The sequence below is a fragment of the Rhinatrema bivittatum genome, chromosome 3 (genome assembly GCF_901001135.1).
Source record: "Rhinatrema bivittatum chromosome 3, aRhiBiv1.1, whole genome shotgun sequence".
NCBI classification, from domain to species: Eukaryota; Metazoa; Chordata; class Amphibia; order Gymnophiona; family Rhinatrematidae; genus Rhinatrema; species Rhinatrema bivittatum.
Genome location: NC_042617.1, coordinates 594,366,090 through 594,387,017, shown reverse-complemented (window position 1 = coordinate 594,387,017; position 20,928 = coordinate 594,366,090). Strand labels below are relative to the sequence as shown.

At 43.1% G+C, this 20,928-nt stretch overlaps 1 protein-coding gene across 4 annotated transcripts in view; it reads right to left on the bottom strand.

Annotated features, from left to right (window-relative positions):
• The window catches only part of SNX9 (sorting nexin 9), a 264,145-nt gene that overhangs the window by 133,008 nt on the left and 110,209 nt on the right, over window positions 1-20,928 (bottom strand). For all 4 annotated transcript variants that reach the window (XM_029596722.1, XM_029596725.1, XM_029596724.1 and 1 more), the window contains one exon: window positions 5,891-6,019. In XM_029596722.1, the coding sequence (XP_029452582.1) occupies window positions 5,891-6,019 (129 nt within the window). The remainder of the gene's footprint in view (window positions 1-5,890; window positions 6,020-20,928) is intronic.

The window sequence follows — 20,928 nt, the reverse complement described above, 5'->3', positions numbered from 1 at the left end:
ATGAAGAGTCTGCACTCAGTTCCCATTCCCCAGCATCTAACCAGCTGAGAAAGTCAGCCTGACTATTCTCCTGGCCTGCAATGTCAGCAGATGACCACAGGCCAAGGTGACTCTCCATCCAAGGGAAAAGGAGTGATGTTTCCAGTGAGACCCCATGACTCCTGGTTCCCCCATGCCAATCTACATGCGCCACCGCAGTGGGATTGTCTGAGAGGACCCGAATGGCCTTGCCCAATCAACAGGAAGAAATGAAGGAGTTAGGTGAATCACCCTGGTCTCCAGCCTATTGATGGACTAATCAGACTCCTCCTGGAACCAGCACCCATAGGCCACTTGTGACTGATAATGAACCCCCCAACCTGAGAGACTCGCTCCCATAGTGACTAGAATCCAAGCAGGCATGGCCAAACTGACTCCCTTCAACAAGTTCGAGGCAATCAACCACCACAGCAGAGACTGCTGTATAGACTGACTCAACGGAAGACAAACCCCATAGTCCTGCCTCTGTAAAGACCACCATGTCAGAAGCAACAACTGGAATGGCCACATGTGGGCCCTCACCCAAGGGACCAAATCCAAAGTCGCCGCCATAAGACTGAGTATCTGCAGGTAATCTCACATTGTAGGAATGGCCAAATCCAGGAACCCCTGCATGAGTATCTTGCTTACCTGTTCGTCAGTTAGGAACACATGACCCACCTGCATGTACAACTGTCCCCCTAAGTACTCCAGGGATTGCATGGGCTTTAGGAAATTTTTAGCAAAATTGGTAACCCAGCCCAAGTCTTCTAAAACTGAACCACTCAAAGAAACACGCACACCACCTCTTTGTTTGACAGCGCTCAAATTAACCAATCATAGAGATATTTCCTTTGGACCACAGTGCCACTGCCACCACTACCATCACCTTCATGAAGACCTGTGGCACAGTTGCAAGACCAAATGGTAAGGCTTGGAACTGGAAATGTTCCTGCAGCACACAAAAATGGAGATATCTCTGATCCACACCCCAAATGGGACTATGTAGATAAGCTTCTGATAGGTCTAACAAGCAGAGGAACTCCCACTGCCAAACCATTGTCTCCATGCAAAAATGCATGCACTGCTGAGCGACTGTCTGCTTTCCCCTTTGTTCTAGTTTAAAAGCTGCTCTATCTTCTTTTTAAAGGTTAGCGCCAGCAGTCTGGTTCCACCCTGGTTAAGGTGGAGCCCAACCCTTCGGAAGAGAGACTCCCCCTTCCCCAAAAGGTTCCCCAGTTCCTAACAAAACTGAATCCCTCTTCCTTGCAGCATCGTCTCATCCACGCATTGAGACTCCTGAGCTCTGCCTGCCTTTGGTGACCTGCACGTGGAACAGGGAGCATTTCAGAGAATGCTCCCCTGGAGGTTCTGGATTTAAGCTTTCTACCTAAGAGCCTAAATTTGGCTTCCAGAACCTCCCTCCCACATTTTCCTATGTCGTTGGTGCCCACATGTACCACGACAGCCGGCTCCTCCCCAGCACTGTCTAAAATCCTATCTAGGTGACGCGTGAGGTCCACCACCTTCGCACCAGGTAGGCATGTTACCAGGCGATCCTCACGCCCACCAGCCACCCAGCTTTCTACATTCCTAATAATCGAATCACCAACTATGACGGCAGACCTAACCCTTCCATCCTGGGCAGTAGGCCTTGGGGAGATATCCTCAGTGCGAAAGGACAATGCATCACCTAGAGAGCAGGTCCTTGCTACAGGATCCTTTCCTGCTGCACCAGGTTGATGCTTTCCAATCATGAGACCTCTTTCCTCCAAGGCAGCACCAGGGCTGCCAGTCTGAAGTTGGGACTTGGCTACTATTTATTTATTTCTTTTATATACCGAGGTTCAATTAACAGAATTAATTATCACTTCGGTTTACATTACAACCAGCAAACGACAACAATGACATACTATGTCTGCCTCCATCTGCTGGTAGGGGGAGATTACATAGTCCATCCATGACAAATGGGTTAAGGACAAAATGGAAATGACTTAACAGGGAAGAGCTAACAGATTTAACAAAGAAGTCATGCCCTACTAATATATTACAATTCTTTGAAGGCGAAAATACCAGCGAGCAAGTTGATTCAGTATATCTGGATTGTCAGAAGACGACGTGAGAAAGTCCTTCATGAGGGACTCCTTAGAAAATTAAAAAAGTCATGGGCTAAGAGGTAACTCATATCATAGATTGATAACTGGTCAAAAGTCAGGAAACAAAGAGTAGGACTAAATGGTCAGTTTTCTCAATGGAGTGAAGTAAATCGTGTAGAGCTCCAGAGATATGTACTGGGGTTGATGTTTAACTCAGTCATTAACGATCTGGAAAATGGAGCAAAGTGTGAGGTTATCCAATTTAATTACTTACATCACAAGCAAACATAGGAACTTCAGAAGGACAATGACAGATTGGCAAACTGGGCATCTGAATTTAATGTGGATAAGTACAAAGTATAAAAGCACATATCAGGAGTCACCACTCATCTTGGAAAAACTGTGGACAATACACTGAAATCTTCAGATTAGGTTGCAGCAGCAGCAGCAGTCGAAAAAGCAAAACAACAATGTTGGGAGTTATTTGGAAATGAGAACAAAACAGAATATTATGATGCCTCTGAACAAACTTATGTTGCAATTACACCTTCAGTACTGTGCGCAATATGGAAATGCTAAACAGGTTGGGGCTATTCAGCATGGACAAGAGACGACAAAGGGGATAGGACAGAGGTTTAGCAAATCATGAGTGGAGTGGAACAAATTAAAAGGAAATTATTATTTACCTTTTCAAACGGTGCTAGGAAACTATCTGGTTTCAGACTTAAAACAAACTGGAAAAAATTGTTTTTTTTCAGTTGACGTACATTAAGCTGTAGAATTCGTTGACAGAGGATGTGGGGGTCATGACTTTTAGGTTTCTGGAGAACAGATTCACTAATAGTTAGCTAGGCAGACATGGAGATCTATGCCTTTTGGGAGACAGCAATATGGGGTGGATCCCCCTTAAAATCTGCTGGGCATTTCCAAGTGATGCAATTGGTCACTGACAGAGACAAGATGCTGGCTTGATGAGCACTGGTCTGACCCGGCATGACACTTAGCTCTAGCCCCAGTATTCAAATTTTACATAAAGCCATTCCCATGATAGTATAGGATGTAGGACATATGTAGGATGTAGGACTTATATGTATGATGACTGATTGGCACTGCATCATTACAAGATAATTTTTAGTAATTCTGTACAGAACATTTTGATTCCAATAGTGCAGAATAGCAATAACTGATTGGAAAACAGCTTCTCATGTGCACAAGACAATGAACAAGTGACATATAAAACAAATATCCTTAAGCAGAGGAAAACACGATCACCTTAAGCAGAGGAAAACACGATCACCATTTCAGGTCCAAGGGAAACAGTATACTTGGATTTTCAGAAGGCGTTTGACAAAGTTCCTCATGAGAGGCTTCTAGGAAAAGTAAAAAGTCATGGGATAGGTGGCGATGTCCTTTCGTGGATTGCAAACTGGCTAAAAGACAGGAAACAGAGAGTAGGATTAAATGGGCAATTTTCTCAGTGGAAGGGAGTGGACAGTGGAGTGCCTCAGGGATCTGTATTGGGACCCTTACTGTTCAATATATTTATAAATGATCTGGAAAGAAATACGACGAGTGAGATAATCAAATTTGCAGATGACACAAAATTGTTCAGAGTAGTTAAATCACAAGCAGATTGTGATAAATTGCAGGAAGACCTTGTGAGACTGGAAAATTGGGCATCCAAATGGCAGATGAAATTTAATGTGGATAAGTGCAAGGTGATGCATATAGGGAAAAATAACCCATGCTATAATTACACAATGTTGGGTTCCATATTAGGTGCTACAACCCAAGAAAGATCTATGTGTCATAGTGGATAACACATTGAAATCGTCGGTGCAGTGTGCTGCGGCAGTCAAAAAAGCAAACAGAATGTTGGGAATTATTAGAAAAGGAATGATGAATAAAACGGAAAATGTCATAATGCCTCTGTATCGCTCCATGGTGAGACCGCACCTTGAATACTGTGTACAATTCTGGTCGCCGCATCTCAAAAAAGATATAATTGCGATGGAGAAGGTACAGAGAAGGGCTACCAAAATGATAAGGGGAATGGAACAACTCCCCTATGAGGAAAGACTAAAGAGGTTAGGACTTTTCAGCTTGGAGAAGAGACGACTGAGGGGGGATATGATAGAGGTGTTTAAAATCATGAGAGGTCTAGAACGGGTAGATGTGAATCGGTTATTTACTCTTTCGGATAGTAGAAAGACTAGGGGACACTCCATGAAGTTAGCATGGGGGACATTTAAAACTAATCAGAGAAAGTTCTTTTTTACTCAACGCACAATTAAACTCTGGAATTTGTTGCCAGAGGATGTGGTTAGTGCAGTTAGTATAGCTGTGTTTAAAAAAGGATTGGATAAGTTCTTGGAGGAGAAGTCCATTACCTGCTATTAAGTTCACTTAGAGAATAGCCACTGCCATTAGCAATGGTAACATGGAATAGACTTAGTTTTTGGGTACTTGCCAGGTTCTTATGGCCTGGATTGGCCACTGTTAGAAACAGGATGCTGGGCTTGATGGACCCTTGGTCTGACCCAGTATGGCATTTTCTTATGTTCTTATTCATTTACAAATATAATTATGTCATGAGCTCAGGCCTGATGTGATTGACCTGATTAGCCAACGGTGGTCACATGGTCATGTCATGAACATGTATGAAATGTGTATATATATCATGAAATAATCACAATAAATCACTGGCTGTAAAGAACGAGTAGTACCTCCCCACCCCAGTCTTACAGCATTTTCAAAGCTTGAACAGAATCTGCCAGGTTTCATCACGACTGCCACGTTCAGTGCCATCTGGTACCACCCAGTCCAAATCCCAGTGCCGGACACAAGCAACGTAATAAAGGAGGCCCAGAGGCAAGGTCCCTCCATTTAACTTCCACAAGGGCAGGCAGCAATGTTCACCAGGTCAAAACCAAACAAGAATCTTCTCCGTTCACCTCACTCTTTAAGCACCAGAACTATTGTGTTCTCTCTCTTTGTTCTTCTGTGGCTTCTCGCATGCACACAGATTTCATGTACGAAACCTGCCTGAATATACACAAAGTGAGGAAACCTTTTCTTTCATTAATAAGAGGTGGTAACTCATCCCTCATCCACCTCAGCCAATATTAAGCTTCTAGGGGTCTTCGTAGAGACCCAAAATTGCAAGCCTGTCAGGCAGAATATTCAGTTCCTTTACAAGAAATATGATTAGGGTGGTGTACGTTAGGATCCCGTCCCAGAAAGCCGTTTCTCTGAGCCTAGTCAGGTTACACTGCTGCTTGAATTCAAGAACTGTAAATGCAAAAGAGTTTCCCTGAACTCTGAGGAGCTGCACGCAGACCATTACATCAGTTCTCTAAGCTTAATACCCATTTCACGAGGGACACAGCCCTGGGAAAGGACAAACGCACCAGATAAATCTGCAAGCATAAATCAATGACCAGTGCTGTCCTCATCTTTAAGATCCTATGTCTGTATTTGCTTCTCTCCCTCTAACTAGTGCCTCAACAAATAAAAAACAGTCTAGTGGCAAAAATATAACCAGATATTTGTGTTTCTCTTTCACTAAAAGCAGTTCTAAATTATTGCACAAAATTATGTATTCATTCACTTTTTATATACAGATATCAGTGGAGGCTTCGTATCGGTAGACACAAGCTGCTGGTTATTAGGGAGGTGTTATGCAGAGCCACGTGCAGCTTTCTTGCTACATTTGCCAAAGCTTTTGTAGCCCCTTTTTTCTGCTGCATCACCCTCAGAAGTACCTCTAAGCATACCTGGGTGCTGTTTGCAGCAGAGGCCGCGGCAGCGCCTTGAGCTATGCTTCCTGAGAGCTTATCCAGAAAAGCCAGGTCAGCTGCTGAATTCCCACACGCAGAGCCGTCCTTCCCACTCTCGGGCAGAATCTGAAAATGAAGCACCGCCAGATGTTTGTCAGACATGGAAAGATGTCACACAGAGCTGCTCTCCAGCTGTTTGCATCCCTTTAATGGCTGCTTCTAAAGTTGGAACCACCCAGAACGCCAGCTTATGTCTCTGCTTTAAAGCAACCATCTGAAGAAAAGATTCTTTTAGATAATGCGGGTCTTAGAACATTCATTTTATGTCCCTTTTTTTTTCCCCCCCCGATGATTTTAACTGTAATGAGAGTTTCTGAAAGACTTCTTATATTGCTACTCCTACCACTAAGGATCTGTGTATTTAAAAATATTTCTTTCCCACCTATCTAAAGGAAAACACCACAATAAAATCAAACAAATACTGCAGATTCAAATAAACTTTTAGGCTATTTTCTTTGCATTGTTTTGGATGTATTAACAGGTACAATGATGTGTATGGAAGACCTTGACTCTCGCACCACGCCTCAGAAGCGTCGGCGATTTTTGGAGGTCTGGGATGCTTATTTGCAGGCGCTGCCACATCGCTCCAGGAGTTTAATTCTAAATGATTGATTTGGATCTACCTATGACTAGTGGACAATGTGACCTGTCCCGACAGGACTGCTGGCTTGTTGTTGGGGGGTAGGGAATTCATAAGACACAGTGTGTGATGTTATTTACTATTGTTGAGGCAGTGCGGGTGCAGAAAACAACCCTCACTGCTGTACTTGTTTGTATTTTATTTGAAAATAAAAACTTTATACAATAACAGGTACAAGATGTATCGCAGAGCTTTATTTACATTTGCATAATATTCTACAGGATCTAGTAAATGTTTTTTGGCCTGAAGAAAGGTGTCGTGTAGACTCATTTTGGACTTGCCTATTGGTTAGAGCAGCAGGCTGTGTGATTTGACTCTCATTCTTCCACTGATGCTCCTTGTGACCTGGAGAAAGTCACTTCACCCTCCACTGCCTCAGGTACAAACTTTGGGCCTGGATTATTACATCAGGGGCTGCTGTGTGCCCTCCTCAGAAGTTCACAGAGGAGTCGCATGGTCACGTGGAAAGGAGGAGCAGAGTAAGAAGGGGACTCTAGATAATCAGGCAAAGCTAATGAAAACAGTTATCTTTCTCTCACAAAGCCTAGAGGACAATAATGGACCAAATTTGCAATGGAAAAAATTAAAAAGCTACAAAATGAAAAATTTTGAAAAAAAAGTGTGAGAAGAGCAGAGCGCACTTTTCAGTCAGATGCTCGGTTAAAATGGCAGGTTCTAATGTTAAGAAAATTAACGACTTCCTGGGGAAAAGTCAGATGGATTTAGCAAGGGGCGGTCATGACTTACTGATATATTAGAAGACATAGGGATTAAGGCCCTCTAGATACCAGCCATATCCACAGTACACGTGCATGCACATCTCTCCCCTACATATTCATTGTGGATATCCTGAAAACCTGACTGGTCGGGTGTGTCCCGAGGACTGGCTTAAGAACCATTAATATAGTGAATCTGGATTTTCAGAAGGTTTCAACCCAGGTAGCTGCAAAGTAATGTGAGTGGGGGGAAATCCATACAATTCATGCAGAATAATGGGCTCTGGCCTGGAAAGATCTGGGAGTCATTGTAGACCCTCTTTTAAAAACATAAGCCTGAGATATAGCAGTGGTCAAAAACGCTAATAGGATATTATGAATTCTGAAGAAAGGATTTACAAACTGGAACATAAAATGTCATTATGGCGGTGTTTTGCTACAGCCCGCATAAGAAAGTCAGTAAAAACAGGCATAAAGTTACACATATTTAAAAAATGAACCCACCAAAACTACCAGCACACAATTGCACCTGCTCGTTTTTTCACACAAATGTTTTGTAAAAATTTATGTTCATGCATTTAAAAGCCTGAAAGAATGCGCATAAGTCCAAACCCCTCCCTGACTGCACCCCCAGGGTCACCTCTGCTCAGTGTGGGTAAACCTCCACACATACAGGACACAGGCAGGCAATTTTATAAATTTACTTATTTTATTTATTTATTGAGTTTTATATACCGACGTTCGGTTTTGCCATCACAACGGTTTACAAGTTTCAATCTAGTTTATGAATATGTCGAAGGACACAGAGGGACATTTAGTGTGCCCACATCCGGTAACTATGTGCAGTTCTGGTCATCCAGCTCCAAAAGAATACAGATCCACCCAAAAAATTAAATAAATACTGTATAGAGAAGTTCAACAAAGATGAACTGAGGGTATGGAACAACTCCTTGATAAAGAATGAGGCAAGTTACTTCTGCTCCTAGACCTGGAAATGAGATGACTAAGGGGAGATAGGATAGAGGCAAGAGAGAGAGAGAGAGCGAGAGACTAGCCCTCACCCTAGACAGGTATTTATATCTCTATGGGAAGCCCACCTAGTAACTCGAGGTTTAGGTGCCACTTTGACATTCAAAGTGAGATGTACGAACAGAACAGTGGTCTCTTGTGAAGATTTGATGACCTTCAGAGTGAGGAAACTGACCCAAAGATGAGATTTGTGCAATGTTCTCTCAACCTAGCTTGATGTTGAGTCCAAACTAGGTTGAGAGAACATTGCACAAATCTCATCTTTGGTGGGCTTCCCATAGAAATATAAATACCTATCTAGGGTGAGGGCTAGCCTCTTGCTCTCTCTCTCTCTTGCCTCTATCCTATCTCCCCTTAGTCATCTCGTTTCCAGGTCTAGGAGCAGAAGTAACTTGCCTCGTTCTTTATCGGGGAGTTGTTCCATACCCTCAGTTCATCTTTGTTGAACTTCTCTATACAGTATTTATTTAATTTTTTGGGTGGATCTGTATTCTTTTGGAGCTGGATGACCAGAACTGCACATAGTTACCGGATGTGGGCACACTATTTATTTATTTATTTATGGTTTTTATATACCGATCTTCTTACATAATATGTAAATCAAATCGGTTTACAGAGAACAGTTGAAAAGCTTGCTTGTGGGCAATTACATATAACAAAGAACTTTTTAGAGTAACATATTGTATAACTTTTTGAGTAACATTTAAACAGTGGCAAAAAAATACATGGCTAAACATAAACATAAGAACAAGATATACATGGCACAACAAAGTCTTATATGTCTAAATCCAAGGGGGAGAAAAGAATGGAGGGCGGGGAATGGAGGGGTTATATAGTTGGAGCGGAGAGGGTGTAATAAGAGATCGTTGAAACAGCTTCTTAGAAATCATGGAAATGCTTGGCTGAATAGCCAGGTTTTCAGTTTTTTCTTGAATGACTGGTGGCAGGTGACTTGTCTGAGTTCTGTTGGTAGTGAATTCCAAAGTGAAGGACTTGCTGTGGAGAAAGCCCTATTTCTTAGTGGAGTTTTGGTTTGAGGGATGATCAGGGTGTCTTGGTAGGCTTTTCTGATTGGTCTTGTTGATTTAATGGTAAGGAGTTGATGGGTGAGATCTATCGGTGCTTTGTTGTTTAGGTATTTGTGAGTGAGGGTCAGGACTTTGTAGGAGACTCTAAATTTAATTGGGAGCCAGTGGAGATTGTAAAGAATGGGCGTGATGTGGTCTCTCTTGTTAGAGTTGGTCAGGACCCTAGCTGCAGAATTCTGTACCATCTGGAGAGGTTTGATGGTGGAGGCTGGTAATCCGATTAGTAGCGCGTTGCAGTAGTCAATTTTGGTCAGGATAATAGATTGCAGGACGAGGCGGAAGTCGTGAGTGTGAAGTAATGGTTTAAGCTTTTTCAGTACTTGTAGTTTGAAAAAGCATTCTTTGGTTGTGTTGTTTACAAATCTTTTTAGGTTCAGCTGATTGTCTAGCAGAACTCCTAAGTCTCTTACGTAGGATGTATTTTTGAGGCTGTCTAGGATTGGTGAGAGTGGATTTTGATGAGCGGTGTCTTTTTGTTGTTGATCTTTTATAATGGGTGTGATCTCTCTTTGGATGAAGTTATCTTCCTGTGAGATGATGAGGTATTCTGTTTTGTCCTTGTTGATGACTAGATTGAGTTCGGTGAGGAGAGTGCTAATTTTTTGAAAGCATTGTTCCCAGAACATCAGAGATAGTTGCAGGGATTTCCTTATAGGGATGAGGATTTGTATGTCATCCGCGTAAATCATGTGTTTGATTTTCAGTTTGGATAGGAGGAAGCATAGGGGAAGAAGATAAATGTTGAAGAGGGTAGGGGAGAGAGATGAGCCTTGAGGGACTCCCGTGTTAGAGCTGATTGCCTGTGATTCTTTGTTATTTATTTTCACTTTATTTATTTATTTATTTATTTATTTCGGATTTTTATATACCGACATTCTCAATACAAGTATCGAATCAGGTCGGTTTACATATAACAAAACTTTCGCACAAAAGGCGTTACATGGAACAGCGTTTCTTAACATATAACGTATAACATATTGCATTTGAAAGATCTGTTGTTGAGAAATGAACAGAACCAGTCTAGGGCCGTGCCTGAAATACCAATTGCAGCTAGTCTGTCAAGTAAGATAGTATGGTTGACCGTATCAAAGGCTGCAGAAAGGTCGAGGAGAATAAGGAGGTGCGGTTGTCTTTTTTCTGAGCTTAGGAAAGCTGAATCCATGAGGGATATCAGCAGAGCTTCTGTGTTTAGTGTTTTTCGAAATCCATATTGAGAAGGTGCCAGAATTTTGTGATCTTCCAGGTAGTCAGTGAGCTGTTTATTTACTATTTTTTCCAGGATCTTTGAGATGAAGGGAAGATTAGCAATGGGACGGAAATTCGCTGGTTCTTCTGTAGACAAATTTGGTTTTTTTAAGAGAGGTTTCAGTATAGCTTGTTTGAGAGAATCTGGTACGGTACCTTGATTAAGTGAGCTATGAATATGTCTATCTAGTGCGAGGGCATTATGGCTAGTCTCTCTCACTCTCTGGCCCTGATAGCTAGGCTGGCTCTCTCTGGGAGCTTCAGAACAACTAAAATCGGCATGGGCAAACATCACAATGTGCACTAAATCCCTAACGCAAGCTATCACACGGCTTAATGCTACTGAAAAAGGTGTAGCTAAAATTGGCGTTAAAGTCGTGTAATAGGGCTTCGCAAAACAGTAAGCCCAGCCCACTCCTAACTCCTCCTCTTTTTCTGATTTGCATCGCACCATACGTTATGGTGCTAACGCATGCGAAAACGCCATACCGCGATTTGATAAATGACCCTGTGTGGTACTTGTCTGTTGAAAATCAGCTTTAGTAGCCCCAATTTATTGCATAAAGCATCTCACACTAGCCACATCTCCCCACCCCACCACCATTCATAGTGTATATTTGTGAGAATGAACTACCAGGACCAATCCTGTACACATACACACCCACATGCAGCCAGACTCATGTGCACACGCACACACACAACTGACCCTAGGAAAACACACAGAGACCCAAAACAGAAGACGAGGGGGGGGGGGGGGGGGGGGGGGGGGGAATTCCATTATGTAATCATTTTTGCCCTTCCCAGAGGACAGACGGGAATGAGATTGCCGAGCTCTGGAACCTGTGAGTGGGATGGAGTAAAGGATTCTCCCTCTAACTCTGTGGGCAGATGGAAGGGAAGCAGTAACATGTTTGGGCAAGAGAGAGAGAAAAGGGACACTCGAGAAGGATGCCTCACGTAACACAGAAAGCAGCGCATACAACTACGTCTGCACTTGAACAGCAAACCCCAGGGAGGGCAGGTCTGCTCTGCAGGAGGAGGAGGATGATGCACGCTCTGGGCAGTCAAGCAAAGAGGTGGGAAGAAATTCAGAGGTACACTAAGAATAGGCGACCCTCACTTGTGCTTTTTAGTTTTCCCTGGGAATTTAACAGCATTTATTATAAGAATAAAAAGACAGGAGAAAAACCTCCTTATTTTTCTGGGGGTAGACAGTTGCCAGTGTCTGCAGACTAAAGGAGCATGAACAGTTATTTGGACTGAACATTTGGTAAAAATCTGTCTGTTAGAAGCTGTTGTCATTGTAGAGCCAGCTGGCTGCAGCTTTTTGTTTGTACTCTGCATGGTTTGTGTCTGGGGTTGCAAATTTAAAACTGCCCAGTATGTTTCTGGGTTTTGAAGCACCCAGGCAGCCTCTAAAGTGAGAATTAAATACATATGAAACCTGGAAGCCCTTAAAGGTCTGTGTGAGGCTCGTGTTAAACACCCCTGAGGGTGTGGAGCAGCAGAATCTCGTCCACCTCCCCATTAGGCACCTCCATGGGTTTGGGCTCCCGTTTCCTTCCCTCACCACTTGTTCTAACCCTCTCTCAGCCTCTGTGGGCTCCTTCCAGGACGGGTTTATATTCCATCACAGTTACGTTGCACATCTTGCCTTTTGGATTCTTCCTTCAAGCCTCTTAGTTAGGATCCTTGGTTTTCGGTTCAAATCGATTTTTTACCGATATTTGCAAAAGGTAAAAATCCCTTTTTCATCCTAATTTCAAAAAGAGGAACTGCAATGCTTTCCAGCATCTCCTTTCCTAGAAGGCCAACAGTGGGGCATAAACAGGAAGCGTGGCTGGAGCGCACATGAAGCCAGGCCGGCAAACCCAAACCACAGGAGAAAGGAGGGCGTTGCCCGCATCCACTGCCAAAGCTGCAGGAAAGAGATCAGAGTTTCTGCTGTCGCAGCTGCTGGGGGAGGCCCAGAGTGGTTGCTGGATAGGAAGGCCAAGGCTGCTGAGAGGGGAGGCACAGGAATCTCTGTCCTCATGGGTGAAGGGGGGCACTGGGAAAGGAGAAGACACTGGAAGGAGAGAAGGGAGAAGAGAAATGCTGGAAGAGAGGAAAGATTGTAAGATCATGAGGAGGAGATGTTGGGAGAAGACATCTCGTCCTATCAATGATCTTGAGTTACGTGAACCTCTTCATTAAACGTTTGGGGATCTGCGCTCTAACTGGGAAGCAGATTCAGTAAAGTGCGCTGGGCCGTGCTCACTGTTTAACAGAGGTCTGGCCATGTGTTTGAGGGGCGTCTATTAAACTCCTTACAGTACAAGGCGTATTGCCTCGAAAACGCGCAGCCAAACCCCCTGAAAACTAATAGCGCTCATCACATGCAAATAAGTCAGTCAGCCCTGATTCAAAAACTAAAATGTGCAGCCAATCTGCTCATAAATTAACGCCTAAAATTGAAATGTGCTGATATTATTTTTGAATAAAGGAAACTGTCAGCCAATGTTTTAATTTTAAAACTTTCATAGCATAAAATGGTAAGAAAAAAATATAAGCCTTAAAAATTTTGTGATGGGAAGCAGGGCCGGTGCAAGGGGATTGGGCGCCCCAGGCACCTTCAACCTTGCACTGCCCCCCCCCCCCCCCGATCGCAGCCCCGATTCCCCCCCCCCCAAAAAAAGAAAACTCACAAATCACCTAGTGGTCCAGCGGGGGGCCTGGGATCCATCTGCCGCCCCCGGGTCGTCAGCTGCCACTAATCAAAATGGCGCTGGTGGCCTTCACCCCCTACCATGTGACAGGGGTTACCAGTGCCATTGGTTGGCCCCTGTCACATGGTAGGGGCTAAAGGCCACCGGCGCCATTTTGGTTAGTGGCAGCTGAGGCTCCGGGAGTGGCAGATCGTTCCCAGGCCGTCCACTGGACCACCAAGGGGGGCATTGAGAGGGTGGCAGGGTGAGGCAGGGGCTGGCAGAAGTTGGAAAGGGCACTTTTTGCCATCCTAAGTCTCGGCACCCTAGGCACGTGGTTCCTCCGGTCCTGATGGGAAGTGATCTGATTTTAAGGTGGAACCATCATTTTGTCACAGCTCTAGAGAAGAACCCCCCATCATCCCGTCCCCTAAAAAAAGATTGTGATCCACAGATCCAGAAGTGCTGAATTTATTCTGCTGTCGGCTGCAGTCAGGAAAACTGGGAAGGTAAAATTCATGTTTTTGTTATGCAGCTGTGCTGATTGTAAGTCTTATAATATGTTAAAATTCCCAAAGCAGAAAGTTTAATGTGTCTAATTCTATTGCATGTTTCTGGATATTATCTGTATTTATGTATTTATTATCTATATTTAAGAACATAAGAACATAAGAAATTGCCATGCTGGGTCAGACCAAGGGTCCATCAAGCCCAGCATCCTGTTTCCAACAGAGGCCAAACCAGGCCACAAGAACCTGGCAATTACCCAAACACTAAGAAGATCCCATGCTACTGATGCAATTAATAGCAGTGACTATTCCCTAAGTAAACTTGATTAATAGCAGTTAATGGACTTCTCCTCCAAGAACTTATCCAAACCTTTTTTGAACCCAGCTACACTAACTGCACTAACCACATCCTCTGGCAACAAATTCCAGAGATTTATTGTGCGTTGAGTGAAAAAGAATTTTCTCCGATTAGTCTTAAATGTGCTACTTGCTAACTTCATGGAATGCCCCCTAGTCCTTCTATTATTCGAAAGTGTAAATAACCGAGTCACATCTTCTCGTTCAAGACCTCTCATGATCTTAAAGACCTCTATGATATCCCCCCTCAGCCGTCTCTTCTCCAAGCTGAACAGCCCTAACCTCTTCAGCCTTTCCTCATACGGGAGCTGTTCCATCCCCTTTATCATTTTGGTTGCCCTTCTCTGTACCTTCTCCATTGCAACTATATCTTTTTTGAGATACGGCGACCAGAATTGTACACAGTATTCAAGGTGTGGTCTCACCATGGAGCGATATAGAGGCATTATGACATTTTCCGTTTTATTAACCATTCCCTTCCTAATAATTCCTAACATTTTATTTGCTTTTTTGACTGCTGCAGCACACTGAGCTGACGATTTCAATGTATTATCTACTATGACGCCTAGATCTCTTTCTTGGGTGGTAGCTCCTAATATGGAACCTAACATCGTGTAACTACTTATGTATTTATTATCTATATTTATGCAGCTGTGCTGATTGTAAGTGTTATAATATGTTAAAATTCCCAAAGCAGAAAGTTTAATGTGTCTAATTCTATTGCATGTTTCTGGATATTATCTGTATTTATTATCTATATTTATGCAGCTGTGCTGACTAAGGGCCTCATTTTCCAAGCACTTTACCGGGGGGGGGGGGGGGGGGGGGGAAGAGAGAGAGAGAGAGAGAGAGAGAGAGAGAGAGAGCGCGAGCCTTACTATAGTGCCTATGCCCTACATAGGTATTTTAACCCCTATGGGAGGGCCACCTACTAACTCGGGGTGGGGATTAGGTATGAGCGTCGGTGGTTGGGGGCCACTTTCGCATTCCACATGAGACCTACGGACAGAACAGTGGTCTTTAGTGCAGATTTGCTGGCTGTCGGAGTGAGGACGCTCACTCCAAGAAGTGGTTTGGGCAACGTTCTCTCTACCTAGCTTGATGGACACTCTACCTGGGCAACAACATGCTAGGTGGAGAGAATGTTGGCCAAATCTCCGCTTGGAGTGAGCGTCCTCACTCCGACGGCCAGCAAATCTGCACTAGAGACCACTGTTCTGTCCGTAGGTCTCATGTGGAATGCGAAAGTGGCCCCCAACCCCCGACGCTCATACCTAATCCCCACCCCGAGTTAGTAGGTGGCCCTCCCATAGGGGTTAAAATACCTATGTAGGGCATAGGCACTATAGTAAGGCGCTCTCTCTCTCGCTCTCTCTCTCTCTCTCTCGCCTGAAACAGGCTGTCTGGAACTATCGTGCACCGCGATAAGGGAAACCGGCAAATATCGTGCACTGCGATAAAATTCTGAAAGAATCATCGTGCACTGGGAAAACATCGTGTGCGGCGCTACTGTTTTCGTGAATGGCGAAAACATCGCCGCACGCGATTTTTCCCCACTGCACGAAAGAAGCCTCATTTGCATTGGTAACGCCCCCTAATGCGTTACCAATGCGATATTGGAAAATAAGGCCCTAAGTCTTATATGTTAAAATTCCCAAAGCAGAAAGTTTAATGTGTCTAATTCTATTGCATGTTTCTGGATATTATCTATATTTATGTATTTATTATCTATATTTATGTAGCTGTGCTGATTGTAAGTGTTATAATATGTTAAAATTCCCAAAGCAGAAAGTTTAATGTGTCTAATTCTATTGCATGTTTCTGGATATTATCTGTATTTATGTATTTATTATCTATATTTATGCAGCTGTGCTGATTGTAAGTCTTATAATATGTTAAAATTCCCAAAGCAGAAAGTTTAATGTGTCTAATTCTATTGCATGTTTCTGGATATTATCTATATTTATGTATTTATTATCTATATTTATGTAGCTGTGCTGATTGTAAGTGTTATAATATGTTAAAATTCCCAAAGCAGAAAGTTTAATGTGTCTAATTCTATTGCATGTTTCTGGATATTATCTGTATTTATGTATTTATTATCTATATTTATGCAGCTGTGCTGATTGTAAGTCTTATAATATGTTAAAATTCCCAAAGCAGAAAGTTTAATGTGTCTAATTCTATTGCATGTTTCTGGATATTATCTATATTTATGTATTTATTATCTATATTTATGCAGCTGTGCTGATTGTAAGTGTTATAATATGTTAAAATTCCCAAAGCAGAAAGTTTAATGTGTAATTTTATTGCATGTTTCTGGATATTATCTGTATTTCATGTTGTCTGTCTGTACTCTTCTACAGTTTATTAATGAATATGCAGTTTTAGGAGGAGTGTGAAGGAAGAATAATGGCACATTAGCCAGACAGAGAAGAGACGCTGGATAAGCTCCAGAGAGCACTCAGCCCCTTCCTCCTTGCACACAGGAGATTGCTGAAGTACTTGGCAGGATGGGCAGAAAGGTGAGAGCAAAGCAGGCAGACAAATATGGCAAAGAAGAGGCAGAGGTAATTTTTTTTTTATTTTGTCTCTGTATTTACTGGGTTTGCCAAAAAGTACTTTACGGCCTCTGCAGATTCTACAAAATACTGCAGCGCGTATATTGACAAACACCAGAAAGAGGGACCACATTACTCCAATTCTGAAAGAGCTACATTGGCTTCCGATCGAACAGAGAATAATGTTTAAGGTTTTATGTATTATTCACAAGATTTTATATGGAGGCATGACAGACTGGTTAAACACAGCAATAAGATTACATGTGCCGCAACGCCATTTGAGATCGTCGAATAAAGGCTTTCTCTTGATCCCGAACATTAGATCTGCCCACCTGTGTGAAGTCAGAGAGCGAGCGCTATCAATTGCGGCTCCTAAACACTGGAATAAAATGCTAACAGACCTGAGATTACAGCAGGATAAGAAGCAATTTAGGAAAGATCTAAATACATGGTTATTCTGTCAAGCATTCATAGTCGAGTAAATGGTGGTGCCCCCGTGCAATTTTTGGCAGGTTTTTTAAAAATTTTAAACTTAACTTTATCTATTCTTTTACTGTTTTTATCTCTTTCAAAAAATGTTTATAGGTAACAGCTTTTTAGTCTGTGAAAACTTTATAACCTTATAGATAGATGTGTGATTTTCGAATTTTATAAGTTTTATTGCTAATAATTATTGCTTTTAGGGAGTTATAACCATGAGAAACTGTATTTTCTTTTTCTGTGTTAATTGATGCTCAAAAATGTGAACCGTAGAGATGGACTTTTTGTCTACACAACGGTATATAAAACTGTTTAAATAAATAAACAAACAAATATACATACTATTTTTAAATTAATTTTATTTTCAATTTGTATTGCTTATTTCAATTTGTTTTCCTTTATTAAGTCTTTGTATTTTTAATTATACACCGCCTAGATGGTCGGTATATAAAATAAATAAATAAAGTAGGAGTGGAAAACTAAGAAAAATGACCGACCAGCCTGTGAAAACGGTGAAAGCATTCAGACCTAATTCTCTAAGCATTGTTCCACATAGAGACAGGATAGTGAAAAAGGTTTAGTAAATCCAGGATCTGTTGAGACAGACACCCAGATGAGAAGACAAAACACCGATCAACCATAAAGTTGTATTGTAGTTTGTTTCTCTCTCCCAGGGATTCATGCAACACACACAGGACTTTCCATCAGAGGATCATCGTCTTCTTCTTTTTAAGGAAAGGGAACACCATCAGGCAGAGTAATGCCGTGCAGGCATTTATGTTTTGTTTGTTTTGTTTTTTTTATTTACGCTTTTTTTTATACCGAGGTATAGCTAGTTGCCTTCACTCCGGTTTACATCATCAACAACCATTACATAGAACAGTGTGTGAACTCGAAAAACGTGAAAATGACACGCGTATTCAATGTTACAAATAGAAACACCAAATTATAACATCTAACAGAATCTGATGAAAAAGAAAAATCACAAGAAAAGAATGGGAAATTTTTTAATTACATTAACTCAAACGACTAAACAAAGTTCCTCTATCTGATTGAAAGATGTGATCAACATCCAGGGTAGGTTCATTACACATATCATGTAAATAGGGGGCAAATGGGTGGGATCGAATCTGGGTAGAGCTCAGTGTGTTTTTTGTCTTCTACGAGATTCTCTTAACGTGTTCATAGTTCTATCTTTAAGATAGCTAATTGCATACCCGATGAAGGTATGTAATGTTGAGATTACTTACCTGATAATCTCCTTTTCCTTAGGTGTAGACAGATGGACTCAGAACGAATGGGTATAGTATGCTCGTGCTAGCAGTTGGAGACGGATCTGACGTCAGCACGGGTATATATACCCCCACAGGAAGCGTAGCAACTTAATAATCTTCCTTGCAAAAGCTGTTATGGATGTGTGCACTGACGCTCAGTGAAAAGTGAAACAGGATTCCCCTGACCGATTGACAGTAGCTGGAGACCGCCAGCATTCCCAAACCGGAAGGCGTTGATACCTGGTAGAGTGTACGCTCTTATGGAAACAGATGACATGGCTGACCTTGAATCTGTGATACCCATGTACGCAGGCAGCTGGGCGGGATGCTGAGTCCATCTGTCTATACTAAGGAAAAGGAGATTATCAGGTAGTAATCCCAACATTTCCTGGCGTGTAGCCAGATGGACTCAGAACAAATGGGATGTACAAAAGCTTTACTCCCAGCCTGGGCGGGAGGCTGCCTGAGGAACATGTAGGACCGCCCTCGCAAATGCTGAGTCCTCCCTGACCTGGACATCCAGACGGTAGAACCTGGAGAAGGTATGGAGGGAGGACCAGGTCGCCGCTTTACCTATTTCTGCAGGTGACAGCATCCTGGATTCCGCCCAGGATGCAGCTTGTGCTCTGGTAGAATGAGCCTTGACCTGTACAGGTGGAGACTTCCCAGCCTCCACGTAAGCTGCTCTGATAACTTCTTTAATCCAGCGGGCGTTAGTGGGCCGCGAGGCCGCTTCACCTTGCTTCTTCCCGCTGTGTAGGACAAACAGATGGTCCGTCTTTCGTAGTTCTTGTGTCACTTCCAGATATCTGGGCAGCAATCTGCCAATGTCGAGATGGCGTAATAGACGCCCTTCTTCAGATTTCTTCAAACCCGCCGTGGTAGGCAAGGATATGGTTTGGTTAACATGAAACTGTGAAACCACTTTAGGGAGAAAGGAGGGAACTGTGCGAAGATGGATAGCCTCAGGAGTGATTCTGAGAAAGGGATCACGGCAGGACAATGCTTGTAGCTTTGAGATGCAGCGTGCTGAGCACACTGCCAGCAAGAATACTACCTTCAAGGTTAGAGAACGGAGAGACAGGCCCCGAAGGGGTTTGAAGGTGGATCCCGCGAGGAAATCCAAAACAAGGTTAAGGTTCCATAAGGGCACTGGCCACTTCAGTGGCGGACGAATATGCTTGACTCCTTTCAGGAAGTGAGAAACATCTGGGTGCTTGGCGATGGTCTTGCCATCCCTCCTGGGACCATAGCAAGACAGCGCAGCCACCTGAACCTTGATGGAGCTGAGGGAGAGACCCTTCTGAAGTCCATCTTGCAGGAAATCCAACACAATAGGGATGGTGGTCGCATGTGGAGTGGTGCCATGAGTGCCGCACCATGCTTCGAATACTCTCCAGATCCGTACGTAGGTGAGGGATGTGGAAACTTGCGAGCTCGGAGGAGTGTATCTATCACGGGCTCCAAGTAACCTCTTTTCTTCAGTCTAGCCCTCTCAATGGCCAGACCGTAAGAGAGAATTGAGCTGTATCCTCGTGGAGGAAGGGACTTTGACGTACAAGGTCCCGGAGAGGAGGTAGGGGAAGAGGCTCCCCTACCAGTAGTCTTCTCATGTCCGCGTAGCAGGGTCTTCTTGGCCAGTCTGGTGCCACTAGAAGAACTAGATCCCGGTGTTTCTAAATCTTGTGAATGATGGCGCCCAGCAGAGGCCACGGAGGAAAGGCGTATAGCAGAGTCCCTGGAGGCCATGGCTGAACCAGGGCATCGATTCCGTGCGAGAACGGGTCGTGCTTGCGGCTGAAGTATCTGGGTAGAACATAAGAACATAAGAAAATGCCATACTGGGTCAGACCAAGGGTCCATCAAGCCCAGCATCCTGTTTCCAACAGTGGCCAATCCAGGCCATAAGAACCTGGCAAGTACCCAAAAACTAAGTCTATTCCATGTAACCATTGCTAATGGCAGTGGCTATTCTCTAAGTGAACTTAATAGCAGGTAATGGACTTCTCCTTCAAGAACTTATCCAATCCTTTTTTAAACACAGCTATACTAACTGCACGAATCACATTCTCTGGCAACAAATTCCAGAGTTTAATTGTGCGTTGAGTAAAAAAGAACTTTCTCCAATTAGTTTTAAATGTGCCCCATGCTAACTTCATGGAGTGTCCCCTAGTCTTTCTACTATCCGAAAGAGTAAATAACCGATTCACATCTACCCGTTCTAGACCTCTCATGATTTTAAACACCTCTATCATATCCCCCCTCAGTCGTCTCTTCTCCAAGCTGAAAAGTCCTAACCTCTTTAGTCTTTCCTCATAGGGGAGTTGTTCCATTCCCTTTATCATTTTGGTAGCCCTTCTCTGTACCTTCTCCATCGCAATTATATCTT